The sequence below is a fragment of the Vanellus vanellus genome (genome assembly GCF_965231255.1).
Source record: "Vanellus vanellus genome assembly, chromosome: 1".
Lineage (NCBI taxonomy): Eukaryota > Metazoa > Chordata > Aves > Charadriiformes > Charadriidae > Vanellus > Vanellus vanellus.
In genome coordinates, this window is record NC_138905.1 from 56,510,229 (window position 1) to 56,529,681 (window position 19,453).

General features: G+C 49.5%; 1 protein-coding gene across 1 annotated transcript in view; it reads right to left on the reverse strand.

The window, feature by feature from the left end:
* Positions 1 to 2,570: 2,570 nt before the first annotated feature.
* Positions 2,571 to 19,453, reverse strand: part of ZC3H7B (zinc finger CCCH-type containing 7B) — a gene marked incomplete at its 5' end in the record, with an annotated part of 46,340 nt that continues 29,457 nt past the window's right edge. Inside the window, 6 exons of the mRNA XM_082498373.1 lie at positions 2,571 to 6,107; positions 6,884 to 7,047; positions 7,805 to 7,938; positions 9,654 to 9,762; positions 11,095 to 11,200; positions 12,467 to 12,600. Coding sequence (XP_082354499.1) covers positions 5,915 to 6,107; positions 6,884 to 7,047; positions 7,805 to 7,938; positions 9,654 to 9,762; positions 11,095 to 11,200; positions 12,467 to 12,600 — 840 coding nt within the window. The 3' untranslated portion in view covers positions 2,571 to 5,914. The remainder of the gene's footprint in view (positions 6,108 to 6,883; positions 7,048 to 7,804; positions 7,939 to 9,653; positions 9,763 to 11,094; positions 11,201 to 12,466; positions 12,601 to 19,453) is intronic.

Here is a 19,453-nt window from a genome sequence, read left to right on the forward strand (position 1 = left end):
GAAAGATTTTTGGGATCACCAGAAGTTGTGCTGCCCTGGGCAGGAAGGACACCTAGAGCTGTCTTTGTGCATTTCCCTGCTCTGGAAACACTCTGGGAGCCTGGGCAGAGCCGGCTTTCAGAGCTCTCTGAACAAGCCTTGGCAAGAAGCAGAGCCCAGGAGGTGCCAAGAGTAACAAAAAAACAAGGTGTTTAAAGCAGGATGGGGAAATCCAAGGACAACGATTGCTGGACCTCTGCCAGGGTCCACGGGAGACCATTGGGTGGGACAGCAAGGAAGATACCCGCTCATCTGGCTGCTTCCTACTCAAAATGAAGAAGCTGGCTGTACATACCTCATCTGTCCCTCGGCCATCCCTTCCCAGGCTCACTCACCTCTCCTGGGAATGATGTGTCCCCAGGCAGCAGCAGGGATCCTGCAGCACTGTGGTCCAAAAGGTCAGAGCCCAATGGACTGATAGAGTCAGCTGAGCCTGGGGAAGGCATGTGGGCTGAAAGACAACGACTGATCCCCCAGAAGCCTGGGCAGTCTGGCTGCCGCTGATCCCCAGAAGCCAAGATATGAAAGCCTGGGTCTTGAACAGGAGAAGATCAAGCCTGCTGAAAGCCTCTTTTGAAACACTTCTGCTGTATTGAATCCCCACCACACATCCCAGGGGCAACATCCAGTCGTGTTGCAGTTATTGTCAAGCTGTTTGGCTGAGGAAAACTAAGTCCCTCTCGCTCCCGCAGAGGCAAGACTTTCCCTCTCTGCCTCTGAGCTTCGCTGGGGTACAAACAGGGGAGCGTACCTTGGTATTCAATTAGATAAACTATGCAGCTCTTCATCCTTCCCAACCATCTGCCTGGAGGGCCCCACAACTAGTGAAAGCCCACAGCTAAGGCAGATTGAGGAAATCCGCAGAGAACAAGGGAAATACACCAAAGAGCACCTCCAGCACTGAGTATTTTTCGTGTTCCAAACAAGCCAAATCTACTCTGGCATCTGGGTTTAGAGATTTCTATGCCAGCCCTGGGTAAATGTCATTTTTGGGAGGATTAATCCAGATGGTAACGAATAACCCTATTTCCTGGGACTTTCTGCTATGTCTGTGCCTTCCAACGCTCTCAGGAAAAAGTTTTCTGGGGTGCTGCCATCCATAAGCTAAACTGCAGTGAGGAGCACCCATGGAAGGGGCAGTCTTGGGAGCTGTCAGGGCCAAGACTGTTGCAATGGCAAAGTCAGCTGGAGCCGTCATTTTGTCTGATCCCTGGTCTTGCTGCACCTGGATCTGCTTTCAGGAAACAACACCCCTGCCCTGGGGGCAGTAGGATCTGCTGTCCTTGCCTGGAGGGGGAACTGCAGAGAAGCAGGAGGTGAGAATCCATCTGGGAAGGGAGAGAGGTTATTTGGAATGGATGGGCCTGTCCCATCCTTGGGAGAAAGGGTGAGGCTGGATGAGACATGGCACAGAGTTCCTGAGCTGTGCCCACGGCTTTCCAGGAAGCCCCAAGAGCTAGCTGTCCACAGGACCTCTGCCCAGAGCCACCCTACAGGCACCCAACCAAGTCTGTTCATCACCTTCCTTCCGTCCCCCCCTCCCCCCCCCCCCAAATGGCTGCCTGCTCCAGCTGGCACTCCCGTGGCCTTTCCTCCTCCACTTCCCTCCCACCAGTCACTCCCATCCAGCCCTCTTTTACTGTTTATTTAGCACATCACTTTCTGCCCCATGTTTCCACTGGCAAATGCCCTCCACCCCAGCCAGTGACCAGCATACCTCCCCAGGATACAGCTCCTTCAAGGCAGGAACTGTCTGCTGCTCTCTGTGCACAGGACAATGCAACACAGCCTTGTTCTTGGTTGCAATGATTGCAGCAAACACAATTAAAAGTGATGACAGCATTTGCACCACCTGCTGTCACTGCCCAGAAATATTTCCCTATAGTGTGGGCAGACAGACTCAGTCACAGAATTGCTTAGGAATCCCATCTGCAGCTTGCGTGCTTTGCAAGGCAAGCTCCCTCTGCCAGGCTGCTGTGCGATAGCATTAAAGGTCTTTAGTACAAAGCCTTCCCTCCACCTCCCAGGGGTCTACCCCTGCTCTTCTCAATCATCCATCAGACCTGGATCCTTCCTGGCTGAGCTGGGGCTCTCCCCATTGTCTTTGTATCTGCAGAAGTTCCTAGGAGGATCTGAATACGGAGGTCACCGCTCCTTTCCCTGCCTGTGATTACAAGACCTGATTACTGGAGGTTTCAAAACACAGGTTACCCAAACACCTGAAATGATGTGTTAATGCAGAGCGTGTAGATTCTTGGCGCTTGGGAGAAAGAAAAAAGAATCTTAAATACACCTAAAGTTCAGCAGAACTGTATGTCTGACGAAGAACCGCAGAATCTGTTAATACAAACATGGGCAATTTTCCACTCAGCAAGAAGAGCGTAGATTGTATTTAAAGATGGGAGAAAGCGAAAATGACCCAATGCTTGAAGTGCTCCTTTTGCTTCCCTCCTTACAGCAGGGAAACCTGAAACCAAGATAAAAAGCCTTTGCGGGCTATTTGAAAAATGCAAGCACACACTGGATCAGGAGAGGGTTTAAAGTGCACACTTTTATTTTCTATTACAAAGGCTAAAAGAAGCAAGTTTGGTTTTTTTTTATTTAAGAACAAAACCGAAAATGTTGTTAAAACATCTACATTATTATCCTGATACTAGACCTTATGAAAGATACTAAGTTCTTTTTTAATAGTAAAGCGTGGTATTCTTAAATTATATTAATACAAAGACATATTAAAGGACTCGAAATCATTACTACCCAGCTCAGAACTGCAGCATCCCCTTGCTATCTTTTCCTTTCACTTGCTAAAATCCATCCATTTTTGACATACAGTTTCATACAAGCTAAGTAGGGTATTTTTTTGTTTTTTTACTTCCCCCTGTACAGGCCAGGTTAACTCCAATACCAGCGTCACTTAAATCCCTGCCCCTACCAAAGGATTTGGGAAAAGATTTTCACTAAGTCCTTCAGCGTTTAACAAATTGATCTAAATCAAACTCTCTACTCTGTGCAAGTTTGTGTGTCTGTGGTGATTTTACAGGATATGAGATTTTCTTCTGATGTTACAAAATTAAAACATCACTTCTTTTGTTAATAACCCTCGAATTTGATTCTGCGCTGCAAAATTTTCTTCTTCTCTCACATGAATGAAGAAAAGAGAAAGTTATCACAGAATCTTGTGAATACACTGCTAAAGCAGCCCTACAGCTTGTGGTTTATCTGTTGTAGAGCCATGAGCACAGAGCAGTTCTGCTGAGAGTACGTAATGTGCTGAAGAAAACCCTCTCGGCTTGATAATACGAGCCTGGGAAGTCAAGCGTGAAGCTTCCTGCCTTTCACAATGTCCCTTTAAGTAATATAAGCAAAGTCTTATCATTAAAACTTTACTCGCTAGTTAGCAGTATAATACTCTTTCACTGAGATGGGACTGCAAGGACATCCTAGGGGGTTTCAAAAATGTGAACAGGGAAACCTGTCCCATCTCAAAATTTATACCTATCTATATAAAACCCTCCCCTCTTTGTTATTTCCCTTTCCCTAACCCAAATAAAAGTCTTCATATTTAAACTGGAGATGCTGCGTTTCCTGGCCCGAGTCCTTTTCCTTTACCCTCATTTAAAAGATTCTTTCGATACCACACACATATAATATTATATAGAGCGATATATTTAATACCTGTGTATATATGTTTCATGGGAGGGGTCACATATATACACACTAAAACAAGTCTGGTGACAAAGTACTGCAACACCACGGACCAGGTTATCATATCAGGGAAAACAAAAAGAAATACTCGACACAACCCCTGTGACCGTGGGCCTCCCTCACCTCACGCACGCCTGCCCTCTCCCCGCCTTGGCCCCAATCTGAACCTCCAAAGCCCCACAAAGCAGCTCGGCTCTCATCGCAGAGGTGAGGAGAGGGGACAGTGACCCAGTCTGTAACCTAGACAAGTTATCATATGAGAAATCACGGCGCAGCGAACGCTAGAGTCACACTAGAGATGCAGATTTGTTTTAAAAATAAAAACACATTCCAACATTCCTCAACCCAAATTCACTTCCTTGGCGTCTCTGCCCAAGAAAAGCAGAACAAGATAACCCAGGAGCTGATGCCTACCTCCTCCCCTGTCTCTCTCTGTTTATAACGTTGACCAGTTGAGCACAAGGAGCACCAGGGGAAGGTACAATCCAGGCAGTTCAGGGCCAGATTGTATTTACCAGAGACACATCACTGCCAGCCCCAAGGGCTCTGAGCTTGCTGTCCTGGGAGACTCTGTATGAAAAATACATCCCCTAAAAAGGCTGGGAGGGAGATGTATTTGTATTTGAGTGGATGGTGCCATCCATGCATGCAAAACTGCGGAGCACAGCTGGACTGCAGAAGAAAGAAGGAGAGGGAAGCTCAGGACAGGACACACGTTTACGGCTCACAGGATGAGACTGCCAGAAAGGACAAGGCTGGCATACAGAGCAGTACTTGCCGCTGCCGCTTCAAAAGCCAAAAATCCCAGCCCAGAGCTCAGCAGCACTGGTTCCCCCATCATGGCACACATCAGGCAGGACACAGGAGCAGCCGCATGGCCGAGTCCCACTGTGCCACTCCCACAACCTCCACTGCAGTCCCTGCCCTGGGTTGCATCCTGGCTGCACTGTGCATCCGCAAGCTCCCTGCCTCCGCTCCAAGGAGGAGTGGGCTGGAACCCAGTGTTTGTAAGTGCCCTTCCAGCTGGATTCCCATCAGCAAAGCATCACCCATGCTGCTCGACAGTGTCCTTTTAAATGGGTGCCCACCCAGTTCTTCTGGCAGTGCACGGAAAGAATGCATCTCTAAATAACCAGTAACACATGCCACTTAAAGAGCAAGAAGGCAACCCCGTCACCTCCCTTCCCTCTCTTCAGAACACAAGCTGACACAGAAATACAGGCTCCTTCCCCCTGACCGATACTGCTGCGTGGAGTACGGTGACACAAGGTGTGTCACAGTCTCCACTACACTTTCTAGATGGCTTCAGTCTTACTTGCACTAGTCACACCAGCCAAAATAACAAACCAGAACTATCCAGCCTGAATACTTGTCGCACACTGAGAAAGACATCTAATGAGGAGTCACCTATTTGCTTTCCGGGTACAGTCAGCTGAAACAGTCTGAAGTCACCTACAATCTGGTTCCTGCTGCTGCAAGCAGTTTTATTAATTTGCTGCTTTTAGTTACACTCTTTACACCACACGGCTGTTACCCTCCTCAGCGCCAGTTGATGCCTCAGGGCAATATTGACAGCAGGAGCTTAAGCCAAGCTGTTTTAAGCCAGATCTAGTGGTTTTCCTTCTTCTGCACCTCAATTCCTAATTCTTCTGGTACTGAACTCCCAGGAGAGTAGGCTGGCTGCAGCAGCTAAGTGGGGCTTGCTCTGCAGCACTGAGAAGAGAAGCACATGAACTTCATGGTCACCTTTTTATCTGATGTCTGGCCCTTTCTCTCAGCTTTATCCTCCAGACCTCTGCAGCCACACTCCGAGTTGAAGGGCAGGAGAATGACACAAGAAGAAATTCTCCGATTCGCAGCCCCGTACAGACTGGATTCATTTCTTTGAATGGAGGACAGTGAAAAGAAAAAGACGAAGAGGAAGGAGAATTTGGGGGAAAGAAGAGAGAGAAGATGGATCACAAACTCAGTGAGCATGGCGTTCGCTGGCCAAGGAGAATCAAATTCACGATTTCATTCACCACTAATAAATCATCATCTCATAATCTTAAAATGAAAAAAAAATAAAAAGTTCTCTTTGCGAGACACAGATCTCGCTCTCCCTGCTACTGCCACTCTCGGAAAACCCGCCCCATATTTCTCCAGCCAACTGGCTCCCCCCCAACCCTTACTATACGCCATCCCGCAATAGGAAGTTGTATTTCCCAAAGTCGTCATCCCTGGGGCAGAGCAGCATGTCCTTGCGGGCTTTGGCCAGTTTCTGTTTCAGCACCTCCCTCCGGTCTAGCCACTCTGTCAGCTCGTCCTGGCCATGGGCATAGCGACACTCCTCTCCTTCAGGGCAGGCCTTGCTCTTCTGGAACCTGCTGGCACAAGGAGCATGATCAGGAGGGCACCCCCAGGACAGAGTTTTGAGCTCCCCATCTGGGACACTTGATCAGGGCCCACCAAAACATGCTGTGAACTTTCTAAGGGTGAAGCAATTTTCCTACAAACCTGTGTGTAGCCAGGGTTTGTACATAGGCCGGGCACAGAAACAGCAGCAAACAGAGCAACGTCTATGAGTGGATTTAGTTAACAGAAGTAAACCATGTGAGCTGGAACTGGACCAGTAGGGATTAGGAGAAACCACCACAAGAGAGGAAATGCCAAGTAACAGCTACGAGAGACAGAGCCTTCTCTCTAACCAAAATGACATTTCTAACCATCACAAGCCTTCTGAAGACACCTCAAGGAACTGATTCAGAGGGCACGAGACATTCAAACCATTTAATAAAGCACCTGGGATTCCCCCAAGCATCAGGCCAAAGAGAACTGTTCAGCAGTCTGAGAGCTGAGAGCATCTTGGCTATGGAGGGCACAAGTGCAGTCATGAAGCTCGCTCTCCTATTCTAAAGACACGTGCTCAGGAATGTATTTTTACTACTCAGTAGTGTGGCTGAGCACCTCTGGGGTCCAACAGCAGCCTCACCATCACCCAAACCTGTCAGCTCGTCCCACTCCTCCTCCAAGCAGAAGTCCTTGTGGACTCTGTGAGAGGAGGAAGAGGTGATGAAGGAGGAGGAGGGATGACAGAGGCCCTGGGCCTATTGCCCCGTCCCTGCAGCAGCAGCACAGGAGGGAAATGAGACAACAGTACCTTTCACAGAGCCGGAATTCACCCATGGGGAAGCGGTAGCTCCAGCAGCTGGAGTCACTGTCTGAGGTGAAGACCTTCTCCTTATGCTTCTCCGACTGGATGTGCTGCTGCCATTGCTTCTTGCTGTTGCTGTTCTTCCCGCAGAGCCAGCAGTGGTAGCCCATCTAACCGGTGCAGACAGGGCAAAGGGCCCGTCAGTGTGTTAACAGTCCCACCCATCAGCCTTCCCTGTGCTGGCACTGCCTCTCCCCTCTCCTTCCAGAGCATCCTGGAAGCTCCACTCAGTCTATGACCTCTTGCACCTCCCTGCCATGTCATCTTCAAGACACCATGCTGCCACTAATGAGAAACAGAGGAGATGCTTTGTTGAGGTCTACCTACAGCTCAAACAAGCTCAGAGAACAGGGCAGCTCAGTTCCTACTGTGGCCCAGGTGGGATCTGACTCTAAGGCCCCCAGGTGCACAGGCAATGCGGCACTCTTCAGGAGCACAAACCCTTGCACCAGCCACCACCCCTGGGCTATGGAGACACATCTGCCTCAGTTTTCCCAGGCTCCTGACCCAGCTCTTCTCCAACCTTCTTCCTCTTTTCTGACAGGCCAGCAATGGCTTTGCCAGCTTTCCCAGGAGTATGCAGGAACCCTGGGGAGAGGCTGAGCCCACACAAAAGGGAACCTAAGGTAGACTCCTACTGACTTGAGGATTAACAGAAAAGCCATTGCGGAGCCTTGGTGACCCCGGGTCAATCCCTTCCCGCCTCACTTGTGCTGCCCTTGCTGTGCTGTTCCAAGCTGTCCATTTAACCTACCATAGGGTCTTTCCCACAAGAGCAACGCAGTCCCTGCTAGCTCACACAGGAGAGGGGCAGGCTGTCAGCACCAAGGAGGAGGAGGGATGAAGGACAAGAGATCAGCTGATTACCATGATGTCAGCGTAGTCAGTGGGCATCTGGATCTGTTTCTCCCCTTCTCGCGAGGTGAGCGGTGTCCCCTCTCCAGGCTTCCCAGGATTGTGTTTCTTTAGCCACATGTCATAGGTCTGCTGCATATCTAGTACTGCACAAAGGTGACCCATGAAGTCACTCAGACAACCTCCCACACCGTGCACAAACTACGAGAAAAGGATGAACGCTGGGGCAGCCTTTCCCTCCCCTCTCCTGTGCTGCAGCACCTGCCGTAAGACTGAAGGCCTGTGCTCGGGAAGCCCTATGCCACTGGCCCAGATGAGAGGAACTGAATTCACATCACACTGCCTGGTGTGGCAAGGCATCTTCTATGAGTCAAGGAGCAACTGTGACTGCAGCCACACAAAGTATTCAGGAAGGAGGGAAAGTGCCCCGAGGTCTCCATGCAGTTCACCTCCCAAGGTGATTCTCCAACAGGCCTGATTCTGCTTGACCTCAGCAGGTATCTCACTCCAGCCAGGGAGGCAGGGGCTGGATTCAGATCTGTCCCTTCCCTCTAAACCTAAGCTTCATCCTTAGCACTCGAGAGGGAGGAGAGCCCTTAAGCAAGCTGGCCACAGGAAGCACTGGGGAGGGAAGACCTAATGATAGCCTGCCCCAAGTTCAAAACCTGCCCAGAGGAGTGCAGTCAATGTCTCTTGGTGCTTTTGGTTTAAAACCCACTCAGGATATTAGTGGGAAGAGAAATTTTGGGTGGAAGCTCTGCACATCTGCCTTTCCTTCCAAGATCAGCTCCTGAGACAGGCTATGGAAACATAAATGTTTGCAGACACCAATGTGATGCTCTAAGTGCAATGCGTTAGTGATTTACTCTGCACTAAATGGGTAATTGAGGAACTCAAGGCAATTGGGGATAACGAATGCAAATTCTCTCAAACTGAAACAACGCGGCTGTTTGAAGATTCACCTTCGTGCTTGAGCAAACACACCCAGACTGGTCTGATGTGCTTTAAAGGCCTGAGCAACGAAATGACTTGAACTGTAACAAATAACAGTGTTTGGCTCATCAGAGAGAAAGACCCTCCATCCAAGCACAAAGACTGAATAAACTCAGGGCAGGCCTGAAACTCTTCAAGCCTTCCAGTATCTCCCAACAGTTACGTGAGCACCTGGAGAACTGGGCCTTGCAAAGAACTTGCTGTTGGTCTGAAAAAACATGGACTGCTGCCAGAGAGCTGGCAGTCCAGGACATGGGCAACCCCTCAGCTTTCCCCCAAAAGGTAAGTTGGGAGCCTGCACAATTAATTCCAGCCAAGCTCCTCCACAAATGCACCACCCAACGATGTTCTCATTCAGGATCTCAAATCCACCCCTCTGAATACAATGCTATGAGCAGGGAGTGCCACAGCCCAGAGCACGGGATATGAACAGAAATGGGCAAGAAAGCCAAAGCAGATACAAGACAGACAAGAAAGATACAGGAGCAGCTACAGGTCAGGACTGGTGCTTTGGCAGAGCTCCATACGGAGACAGGCCTGGGACAGTGCAGGCAACTAGAGGGACAGAACAGGGCGGATTTGAAGAGCTGCAGAAAGGGAGGGCAGCAAGGGAGCAATGCAAGACGTGGGAACAATGTGCACTAGTCCCCGAGTGAGGGACTCAGGATATACATGCATGTTTAAGAAGAGCAGCTCTAAATTACTGTAAATTACAGACCTGCCCCATAATCCCACCTAAGCTCACAGTACCAGCTCTATCCAGCTCCATCTCTGTTGTCAAGACTATGTCTTAACAGTCCTTGGCTCCACTGCCCAAACATCTTCTGCCCTCTCCCCAAACTCTCTGGCCCATATTTCCCCCACTCACTTTTATTTTCCTTCATGAAGGTCCACATGTCTCTCTCCTCAGGGCTGTGGGCAAAGGAGCAGTTGCCCACATACTGGCATTTCCTGCCATTTTGTGCATGGATACACAGCTGTTAAAAGACAGAGAGCAAAGATTAGCATCTGCACAAACGCTCCTTGCTAGAGGGGAAAGTGGGTTCAAAAAACTAGCCTAGACACTAAATTGCACACAGGAAAGATCACAAACAGGACACTTCATACGTCATTAACTCAGGCTTCTTTTTCTCAAACCCCTGATGACACAAAGGGTAAGTTTTCCCCATAAACATGCAGGCAGCTCAGTTCAGCACCTGGCCTCTTTCTTGTTGCCATTTCCATAGGCAACCGGGTGCAGGTATGCTTAGCACTGGCCCTGGGGGAGACAGCAGAAGACCAACCTGGATGGACCCAACAGTGTCTCCTGTTGGTCACGTTGCTGGTCCCCAAAAGTGATTCATTCTCCAGCCATCTCCAAGCAGGAGATTTGGCCTTATGGGTTGCTTAGACCGCACTAGTGTACACACAACTTTACCTCCCAGCTACCAACAGCATCATTGCTAGAGAAAATTAAGAGCTTTCCAAGCATCATATTTACTGATCATCCCTTCTCTCCCAGTCCTGCCACCAGAGGAGGACAGCAGAGTGGAGACCAGCAGGCCCACACAAACTGAGGAGAAGAGACAACACTGTTCCTCTCTGGCTGGGGTTGGGTGGGAGCTCAGGCAATGCACACACTTGTATGGCAACCTGCTTTGCTGCATGATCTGCGACTCACCTGCTGGCATCACCTCCTCCTGCAGGAGCTGTAAATAACTCTTGTTCCCTTCCCCAGCTTCTAGCAATTGTCCTGCAACTGGAGAGTGCTCAAGACCTCACACGTGGCCTTGCGCCTGCCCATGGACTAAGGGGCAGCAGGTCCCAATAGGTTGGAGGTTGGATATCTGTAGTTTTCCTCACAGCATGTGGCTTTTTAGACGAGTTCTTAGTTTTGCTTTCAAAACACACTGTGAGCAAGTTTCACAATCTACAGCAGCACAGCCACAGCAAAGGCAGGGATAGGCTTCTCCCAAGCGCTTCGTCTTGCCTCTCACCCGCATTGAGAAACCCTGACCTAAGGAGAGACTTAAATCTCATTCCCAAACCCTGTGCCAACCACTTCTTGAGATGGTGACTGCATTAACAGCAACGTCAGAAACTTGCATGTGTGCAGAGAGGGGTTTAAATGGGAGCTGCTCCTTTTTCTGCTCCACCCTTTTGCTGGATGTGTTTGAGATCTTGCTGCCATCAATCTGGCCTTGCCTCCCACCTCAGCCAACATGTGCCTGCCTCCCTGCCAGGTCTGTAAGGGACCAGCCCTCAAATCACTGCACTGTGGTGGGAGGAAAGAGGAAGGGGCACCTGGCCATGTTGGCCATGGGGCTTACATCATATTGCTGTGGGAAGTTGCGGATGGAAGGCAGTGGTCGGACAGACACCCACTTCTTCTTTGCTTTGGACATCACCAGCAGGACGCGACGTTCCTTCGTCCAACTGAAGAAGAGAGAATAAATCAGAGAGGCAAAAGGAACAGCAGAACAAGGTTTTATTTTCCTCAGAAACTCTTAACTATTGAGACATGACCAGATCCTCCGGTCCAGCTTGTCCCTGCACTGTCTGGATGCTCCCAGACACGCACACCTGTGACAGAGAAGCCACAAGAAGGGTGACAAGAAGGGTGTTTTCAAAGGATTTCTCCCTGTACTTATCACATATTTCTTGGGGTATGTCTTCTCATAAAGCCACAAAAGTCTCCTCCAAGTCTCACATGGCATCACCATGGATTACTAAACAGCTGCATTCCACCCTTTGACACAGCCAATTCTTGTGCAATCAGATCCATGAAAAACTTTGGGAATATTTTCTGCTTGAAAGGTGCAGCAGAAATGCAAGTCATTACAAGCACTGTCTTATGAACAGGTGCCAGGAAGTATTAATTCTCCTGCAGCACCAGCGAGTGATCACCAGGAGATACCCTCGGCAAAACCCCCAGCTCTATTCAGTGGGTGCACAAAGAGGTGTTACACTTCCCGTTCCAGGAAGTGATCCTCACCTGCTCACTCCCTCCAGCAGCTGCTGCTTCTGTTTCTTTTTCATCAAAGGTCTTACATTTGCAATAGGACGCTGGACTGTGCCTTTGTGGCCTGTGTTATGGGAAGTGAAGTCCCATAAACCCTTCCATCTTATCCTGCCAGGCTACCTGGGTGAGATGTGCCACAGAGCCAGTGGTGCCTTCCCAGCTGATATTCCTCTTCTATCACACCAAACATCCTCACAGGCCCCACGGAGCCAGGAGGTGAAAACAGACAAGATGTGTCAGAGAAGAGCAACCAAAGCAATGAAAGAGCCACGGAAACTATTTTAAAAGGAAGCAGAATACCTTGAATCATTGCTAATAGTGACCTGACAGACATCTGTAAACAGCTGGGAGTATAAACAAGTGCAGAGAACTATCTTAGTGACCCTCCTAAGAAGAAATGATAGCAACCAGGAAAAAAGGGAATTCTGGAAGCTGGACTGCACACACCAGAGTAACAGTCTGCATAACGCTGGCAGCAAATACAAAGAGTAAAGAAGACAGCTGGGAACTGGAAAACAGCCATCTGCAATGCTTGCTATAGTGACAACCTGAGCAGCAAGAAGCTACTAGGAAACTGCATAGCCTCTTCCAAAGAGGCCAAATGAAGCCCTGGAGAAGGTAAGAGGAGAAATTCCTGCCCTTGAGGAGCGGTGGGGGAAAGAGAACATTGCATTGCTCACCAGTGGCGGGCTTTGGCACTACAGTACTTGAGGTCTTTATCTGGCTCCACCAGCTGCCCGTTCCTCCAGCACTGGCCACACACAAATTTCATCTGGAGGTCAAAGGTGCTTGATGTGGGAGCCCGAGGAGAAGCCTGGGGAAGAGAACCACAACCTCAGGTAAACAGAGCCAAAACGCACCCCCCAAACTGACACGGAGATGCTGGCAGCTCCCCGCGCGGCTGCATGCCAGGGACAAGCCAGATTAAATCAGGAACAGCCCAGCTCTCCTGTGCCAGTGTTAGCTGGTGGCCCATTGAGATACCAGACAGAAGCAAAACTACTGCTTGCTTCAGCATGATTTCCTGGGCTTTGACATCTGGCCAAAAGCACAGCCAGCCTGGCTGCTTCAAGCACTGACCAGGCCTGGCTGCAAAACCCCTGCAGCATACCTCCATGTACAGACAAGCCCTGCGAGACCTACCCCAGCACTTAATACCCACTTCCCCGCAGGGAGGGCAATCCATGTCCCCCTCGCTACCCATGGACAGAGCTCAATCACACGGGTAAGAAAGCCCCCTTGGGAGGAGGACAGGCCGTGCCACAGTACAGAACCCACCACTTCCGCTTTTGGACCAAGAGGCTCATGTCAGGTCCAGCATTTGACACACTGAATTCAGAGACGGGTCTGGGTTGTTAATACTCTTCAAAGCCATTTCTGGACAGGTTTCCACCCTTCACAGTTCCTCTGCACCAGGCCTCACAGGCAGTTAATTATGACCTCTGGACAGAGGTACAACTGTCAATGCACATCTTCCATATCCTCTCAGCCACTTAACTTCATTGAACTTCATTCAACCTGTCCCCTTGAGAAGGCTCTTTTGGGATTATGACTAACAGATTGTGAAGGGGAAAAAGAATGGAGCCAGTCCCGTGTCACTGCTGCCTCATGTTTTCTGAGCACATCTCCAGAAAGCCATTTACATTTTGTACCACCACGGGAAGACATGAGGCTGGTGTCTCCAGTTCAGTTCCAAACCAAAGAACAAACCTTACTGGATGTCAGTGGCCCTGGGCACAGGAGTATGTGAGGGTACAAGCAACAACCTAAAAGTACACCCTGCTCATCGAGCCGACCATCAATCATAGAATCCTAGAATGGTTAGAATTGGAAGGGACCTTGAAGATCATCTAGTTCCAACCCCCATGCCATGGCCAGGAACACTTTCCACTAGACCAGGTTACTCAAAGCCCCATCCAACCTGGCCTTGAACACCTCCAGGGATGGGGCATCCACAGCTTACCCGGGAAACCTGTTCCAGTGTCTCGCCACCCTCAGAGTAAAGAATTTCTTCCTAACATCTAATCTAAATCTACTCTCTTCCAGTTTAAAACCATTACCCCTTGTCCTGTCACTACACTCTCTGATAAAGAGTCCCTCCCCATCTTTCCTGTAGGCCTCTTTTAGGTACTGGAAGACCGTTATAAAGTCTCCCTGGAGCCTTCTCTTCTCCAGGCTGAACAACCCCAACTCTCTCAGCCTGTCTTCATAGGGGAGGTGCTCCAGTTCTCTGATCATCTTCGTGGCCGTCCTCTGGACCTGCTCCAACAGGTCTATGTCTTTCCTGCGCTGAGGACTCCAGAGCTGGACACAGTATTCCAGGTGGGGTCTCACCAGAGAGGAGCAGAGGAGCAGAATCACCTCCCTCAATGTGCTGGTCATGCTTCTTTTGATGCAGCCCAGGATACGGTTGGCTTTCTGGGCTGCAAGTGCACATTGCCAGCTGATGTTGAGCTTCTCATCAACCAACACCAAGTCCTTCTCCTCATGGCTGCTCTCAATCCATTCTCCACCCAGCCTGTATTGGTGGTGCTTGGGATTGCCCTGACCCACATGCAGAACCTTGCACTTGGCCTTGTTGAACTTCATAAGGTTTGCACAGGCCCACCTCTCAGCCTGTCAAGGTCCCTGTGGATGTCATCCCTCCAGTTTGTTGACTGCACCACACATCTTGGTGTTGTCAGCAAACTTGTGAGGGTGCACTCAGTCCCACAGTCCATATCGCCAACAAAAATGTTAAACAGCACCGATACCAGTATCAACCCCTGAGGAACACCACTTGTCAATGGTCTCCACTTGGACATCGAGCTGTTGACTGCAACCCTTTGAGTGCGGCTATCCAGCCAATTCCTTACCTAACGAGTGGTCCATCCGTCAAATCCATGTCTCTCCAATTTAGAGACAAGGATGTTGTACGGGACAGTGTCAAATACTTTGCACATGTCCAGGTAGCTGATGTCGATGGGGTTACAGAGTAGAAAGCCACCAAATTTGTCAAACACGATTTGCCCTTAGTAAAGCCATGCTGGCTGCAAACAACTCTTTTTTTTCCATGTGCCGTAGCATAGTTTCCAGGAGGATTTGTTCCATGATCTTGCTGGGCACAGAGGTAAGACTGACCAGCATGTAGTTTCCCTTTCTAAAAATGGGGCTTATGTTTCCCCTTTTCCAGTCAGTGGAAACTTCAGTGGACTGCCGTGACTTCTCAAATATGACAGATAATGGCTTAGCAACTTCATCCACTAGTTCCCTCAGGAGCGCAGACGCATCTCATTGGGTCCCATAGATTTGTGCACCTTCAGGTTCCTTAGATGGTCTCGAACCTGATCTTCTCCTACAGTGGGCTGTTCTTCATTCTCCCCGCCCCTGCCTTTGCCTTCTCCGACTTGGGTCGTGTGGCTAGAGCACTTGCCCGTGAAGACTGAGGTAAAAAAGTCGTTGAGCACCTCAGCCTTCTCCATATCCCAGCTAACCAGGTCTCCCATTTCCTTCTGGAAAGGGCACACATTTTCCCTAGTCTTCCTTTTACTACTGACATACCTGTAGAAGCTTTTCTTGTTGCCCTTGACATCCCTGGCCAGATTTAATTCTATCAGGACTTTAGTTTTCCTAACCTCATCCCTGGCTACTTGGACAATTTCTCTGTATTCCTCACAGGCTACCTGTTCTTGCTTCCACCCTCTGGAAGCACAAAGGTCACATACCAGTAAAACAGCTCTCTGACTGTTAACCACATAAGTAGCCCATCCCAGCTGCCATGTCTCAACTTCTAATGCTGAGCAGACAGGCAAAACATGCCCCTGAGGAGGAGGCTTCTGCCAGCAATTGATTAGCAGTAGTGTTGACCTTATGTGCATCCCTTGGAAAAGGGAAAACAGCAAGCACAGGCAGTGCAGAATCAAAGCATCTCCCAGGAAATGCCACGTAAGCTATCGACTACCACTCTGCATCCTCCAGACCCAGTCTTTCAGAGAGGCAGAGCTGACACACAAAGGGTCCTCCATTGCTGTGAAAAGCTGACTGGAGAGCTGCGCCTCTGTGCTGACTACAAGAGGCCATCACTGCCCTGGATGTCCCAGCAAAAGGACCCTTCCAGACAACCATCATCTCTCTTGAAAAGCAGTGGCAATTCTGGCCTACTCGCCTGCAAAACAGCCTTTCTGGTGGCATCTGGTACACGTCTTGTTCCTCTGTCAGCTTTCACCAGTGTTGGTGATCACCAAGAACACATCAAAGCAGCTGAATGAGCAGGGTTGAGACCTGGGATATCACAGAAGGCAGTAAGATGTCTCCCTCTCAGATGTATGGCCTTTGAACAGTAGGTTTAATCTCCACTTGTCTCCAAAGAAAATTACACTATAGCTCACCACTGACCCACCAAACCTATAGGCCTGAGGTAACATAATGGCACTGCTGGCATGTTCTCTTTTATCAGCCCAGTGCTATCTGCCATATAATCCTCCATGTGACAAGATCTCTCAGCACAGCCAGGAAGGTTGGCTCAAATTTACTGACCCAGCAAAACAGAAAATAAGAGTAGCTCCAGAAGGCACAATAGGTCAGAGATAAAGAAAATGTTTCTCAGAGAATTCTGGTGATCTGGACTGCTTTTTCCACAAATTCTTAACAAAAAGAAGCCCTGTGCATTTCCTCATCAGAGTCATGCAAACTGCTGATCGATCCAGTGGGCATGTATGCTCCCAGGGGATTAGGAGACAAGCGAAAAATCAAAGCCGCTGTTGTTGCTGCTACATGACTGCATTTGTAAAGGCAAGACACATACCTGGCAGGCTGCTGATAACCGACAGCGTGGAAATTAGTATCACATGAGGCTGTAGCAGACGAAGCCAGGCCAAAGTGCCTTGGGCTGTGGCACCACCTCTTGCTATGAAGCCAGACAATATAGTCTTAGCTATGCACCATGGCAACCAAATAAATACAAGTCTTTGGCATGACAGCTCTCTACTTTAGGCTTTGCAGAAAGCAACAGTCCCAGCACGGCCACTTGCGTCTCCCAACTTCAGGAACTCCTCTCAGCGATACTGAAATGCCCTCTGGAGAAGCCACATGCCTCAGGGAACCATATGAGGAGCCCAGGTTACTCGGCCACCTGAGTGAGCTGTACTTAGGTGCAAATATCCCTTATTAGAGACATTCTTTTCATCTCCATGCTTAAATCGCTAATTCTGAGGCCAGTTTTTATGGGGGTTCTGTAGCTGACTAGTGCAGTAAAACCAGAATAGTCCTCAAAAAGAAGAAAAAACGAGGGCTAAACCCCCTCAATTCCTAGGGATGCGATAGGAGGACACCCAGATACCCACAACAGTCTCTCCTGCTGCCTGCCTCTTCAATTTGCAGCCACTGGGTTTACTCTTACAGCAGCCTCTATGGGGCCAAATTTGTGGGGCCAAGCACAAGATCCCTGGAAGGTGTTTAGCAAGCAGTGTATCTTCATCTTCCACTTCTTGCTAAGTCTCCTGACCTGCATTGTCACAGCTGCTGCCTGCCTCTTTTCTCCACAACCGGATAGCCCCAGCTGCTAACTGAGTCCAGCTGGCAGCTGTGACAAAACTGCAGCAAAAACCCTGGGAGTGACTTTGCTTCCGCTGACCAGAGGGTGCTGGGGTGAGCATAGATCACACGGGATGGTGGGAAGGAGGGGTCTGCTTTTACAGCACTCCTGGGAAGTTGTCTTTGCCAGGCAGCCAACTTCGAAAGCTGGAAGGATGCTGAGAAAACTCTGAGTCACGTTAGCCTGCTTGGACAGGAGAAAATAATGGCAAAAGTAAACATCTCTCAATAGATATGTTAGTCCTGCCCCCGGGGTCTTCGGCAGCAAGCCAGTGTCTCATCCTGGAGCACAGCTCTCTGGCTGAGTACGTGCTGATGCCAAAACCACGTTTTGCTATTGCAAACACATGTGTCTGACTGACTTTACTCTGTCTCTCTGCCCAGTGTCAGTGCCAGGCTGCCAATCCCTACAGACAACTGATGGTGCCACTAGTAGGCTCCTTCTGACCGTACCAACAAGGCTGCTGCTTCGCCTCTGCACAAACCAATGCCCTGGAAAGGTGGAGGGTGCAGTACAGCTCTGACAGGCATTTGTGGGGCACAACCACACTTTGACATTGGCAATCATCCCTAACACAGCCCACAGGGTCCAGAAACTGTAGCTCTTTGCCCATCCCCTGACAGCTGATGTAGCAGGCACTGGCATTTCTCTCTGATCCTCTGCACCCTGCGAGCCCCAACAGCCAGAAATGAAACCCTCGCTCACCATCCAGATCCCACGTGCTTCAGAAGACATGCTCTGAACATGCCTGCTGAACAACTTGTTCTTCCAACAATAGCACCTCCAGACAAAGGTGAATTTGAAGCTGCAAGGCTTACAGGAAAACAGCTGTCCGTCTATCTTTTTTCATCCCCAGATTATGCACAGAGAATGGCAAGACAGAGCTTTCTGGAAAATGCAGGCAGATCCACAGCAGGCAGGACAGAACCAGTCACTAGACTTCACTCTCTATGGGCCAGTGATTGCTAATATAAATCCAACTACTATCACAAACTGCTGCAAACTCAAACTTAGTTTCCTTCACTGTGGAGATGCAGGCAGCTGCCTCTGTCGTCACACCAGGTAGTCAGCTCTGTCTGCAGGGACCCACTGAGATCACCCAGGCTCACTTCTCATATAATACAGTCTGTCAAAACATCTTCTCAGCTTCCTGAGAGGGTAGAACATATTCCTTAAGCAAGTAAGACAGCTTTGGGAACTAGAGACCTTGGTTACTCTGACTGTTGCTTCCCATTCCTCTCCTCCAACTATTTGAGACCACAACAGCAGAACAGGCCACACAGGTATGTTGCTGAGCATTCCCCAAAGATGACTCCATCTCATGAAGCATGACCTGCAGCACATAGGTGGACACAGAGCCCACTGCAAGCATCAGTGCAGTCACCTGCATCATTCCCATTGGGCTAACCCACGCTCATCAGACCTGCTTCTCCCCAGCATCAGTGCTGTACAGCCTTCTGCTGGCCCATAACCTAGCCAGAAAAAAGCTGTTACACACACCACGTGAGTGACTCAGATCCCTTTGCTATAAAACACCTCCTCTGCAAGGTGCTCTCCGGCTGTACTCAGTGCTGGTCTCTGCAGAGGTACTCCTGGGTGAAAGGTCCCAGACAAAGATGAAGCACCCTTACTCTGACAGTACGGCACAGGGCAAGGGCTAGCGAGCTCAGGCCTCCACAAGGGGAAAGAAAGCTGTCAAGTGGGAACAAAAAAGATTTACAACACTTTCCCCACCATTTTGCAGGAGAGAGAATCACTCCCGTGCGTAACAGCTTGCTAGGAGGCATGAAGTTTCTAATCTCATCAGACGAATCTTCTGAAAGTAATTAAAGAACAAAAAACTCCCCATTCTAATGGCAAAACTGCTTTAATTCGACCTCAGTGCTGGGCTGGGAATCGTCCTCACTGGGTGGGCTCTGATCCCACACTACAGAACACCCTCTTGGGGAAAAAAACATATAAGGCAGTACCACCCATAGCCAACAGGTTGGAAGAAAGCAAACGAAGAGGTGCCCTTTGCATATAACACATCTCTCCAGAGAAAGCTCCTGGCAGTGCTGGAGGGTGCAGCCAGAGGCATCTTCTCCCACACGGA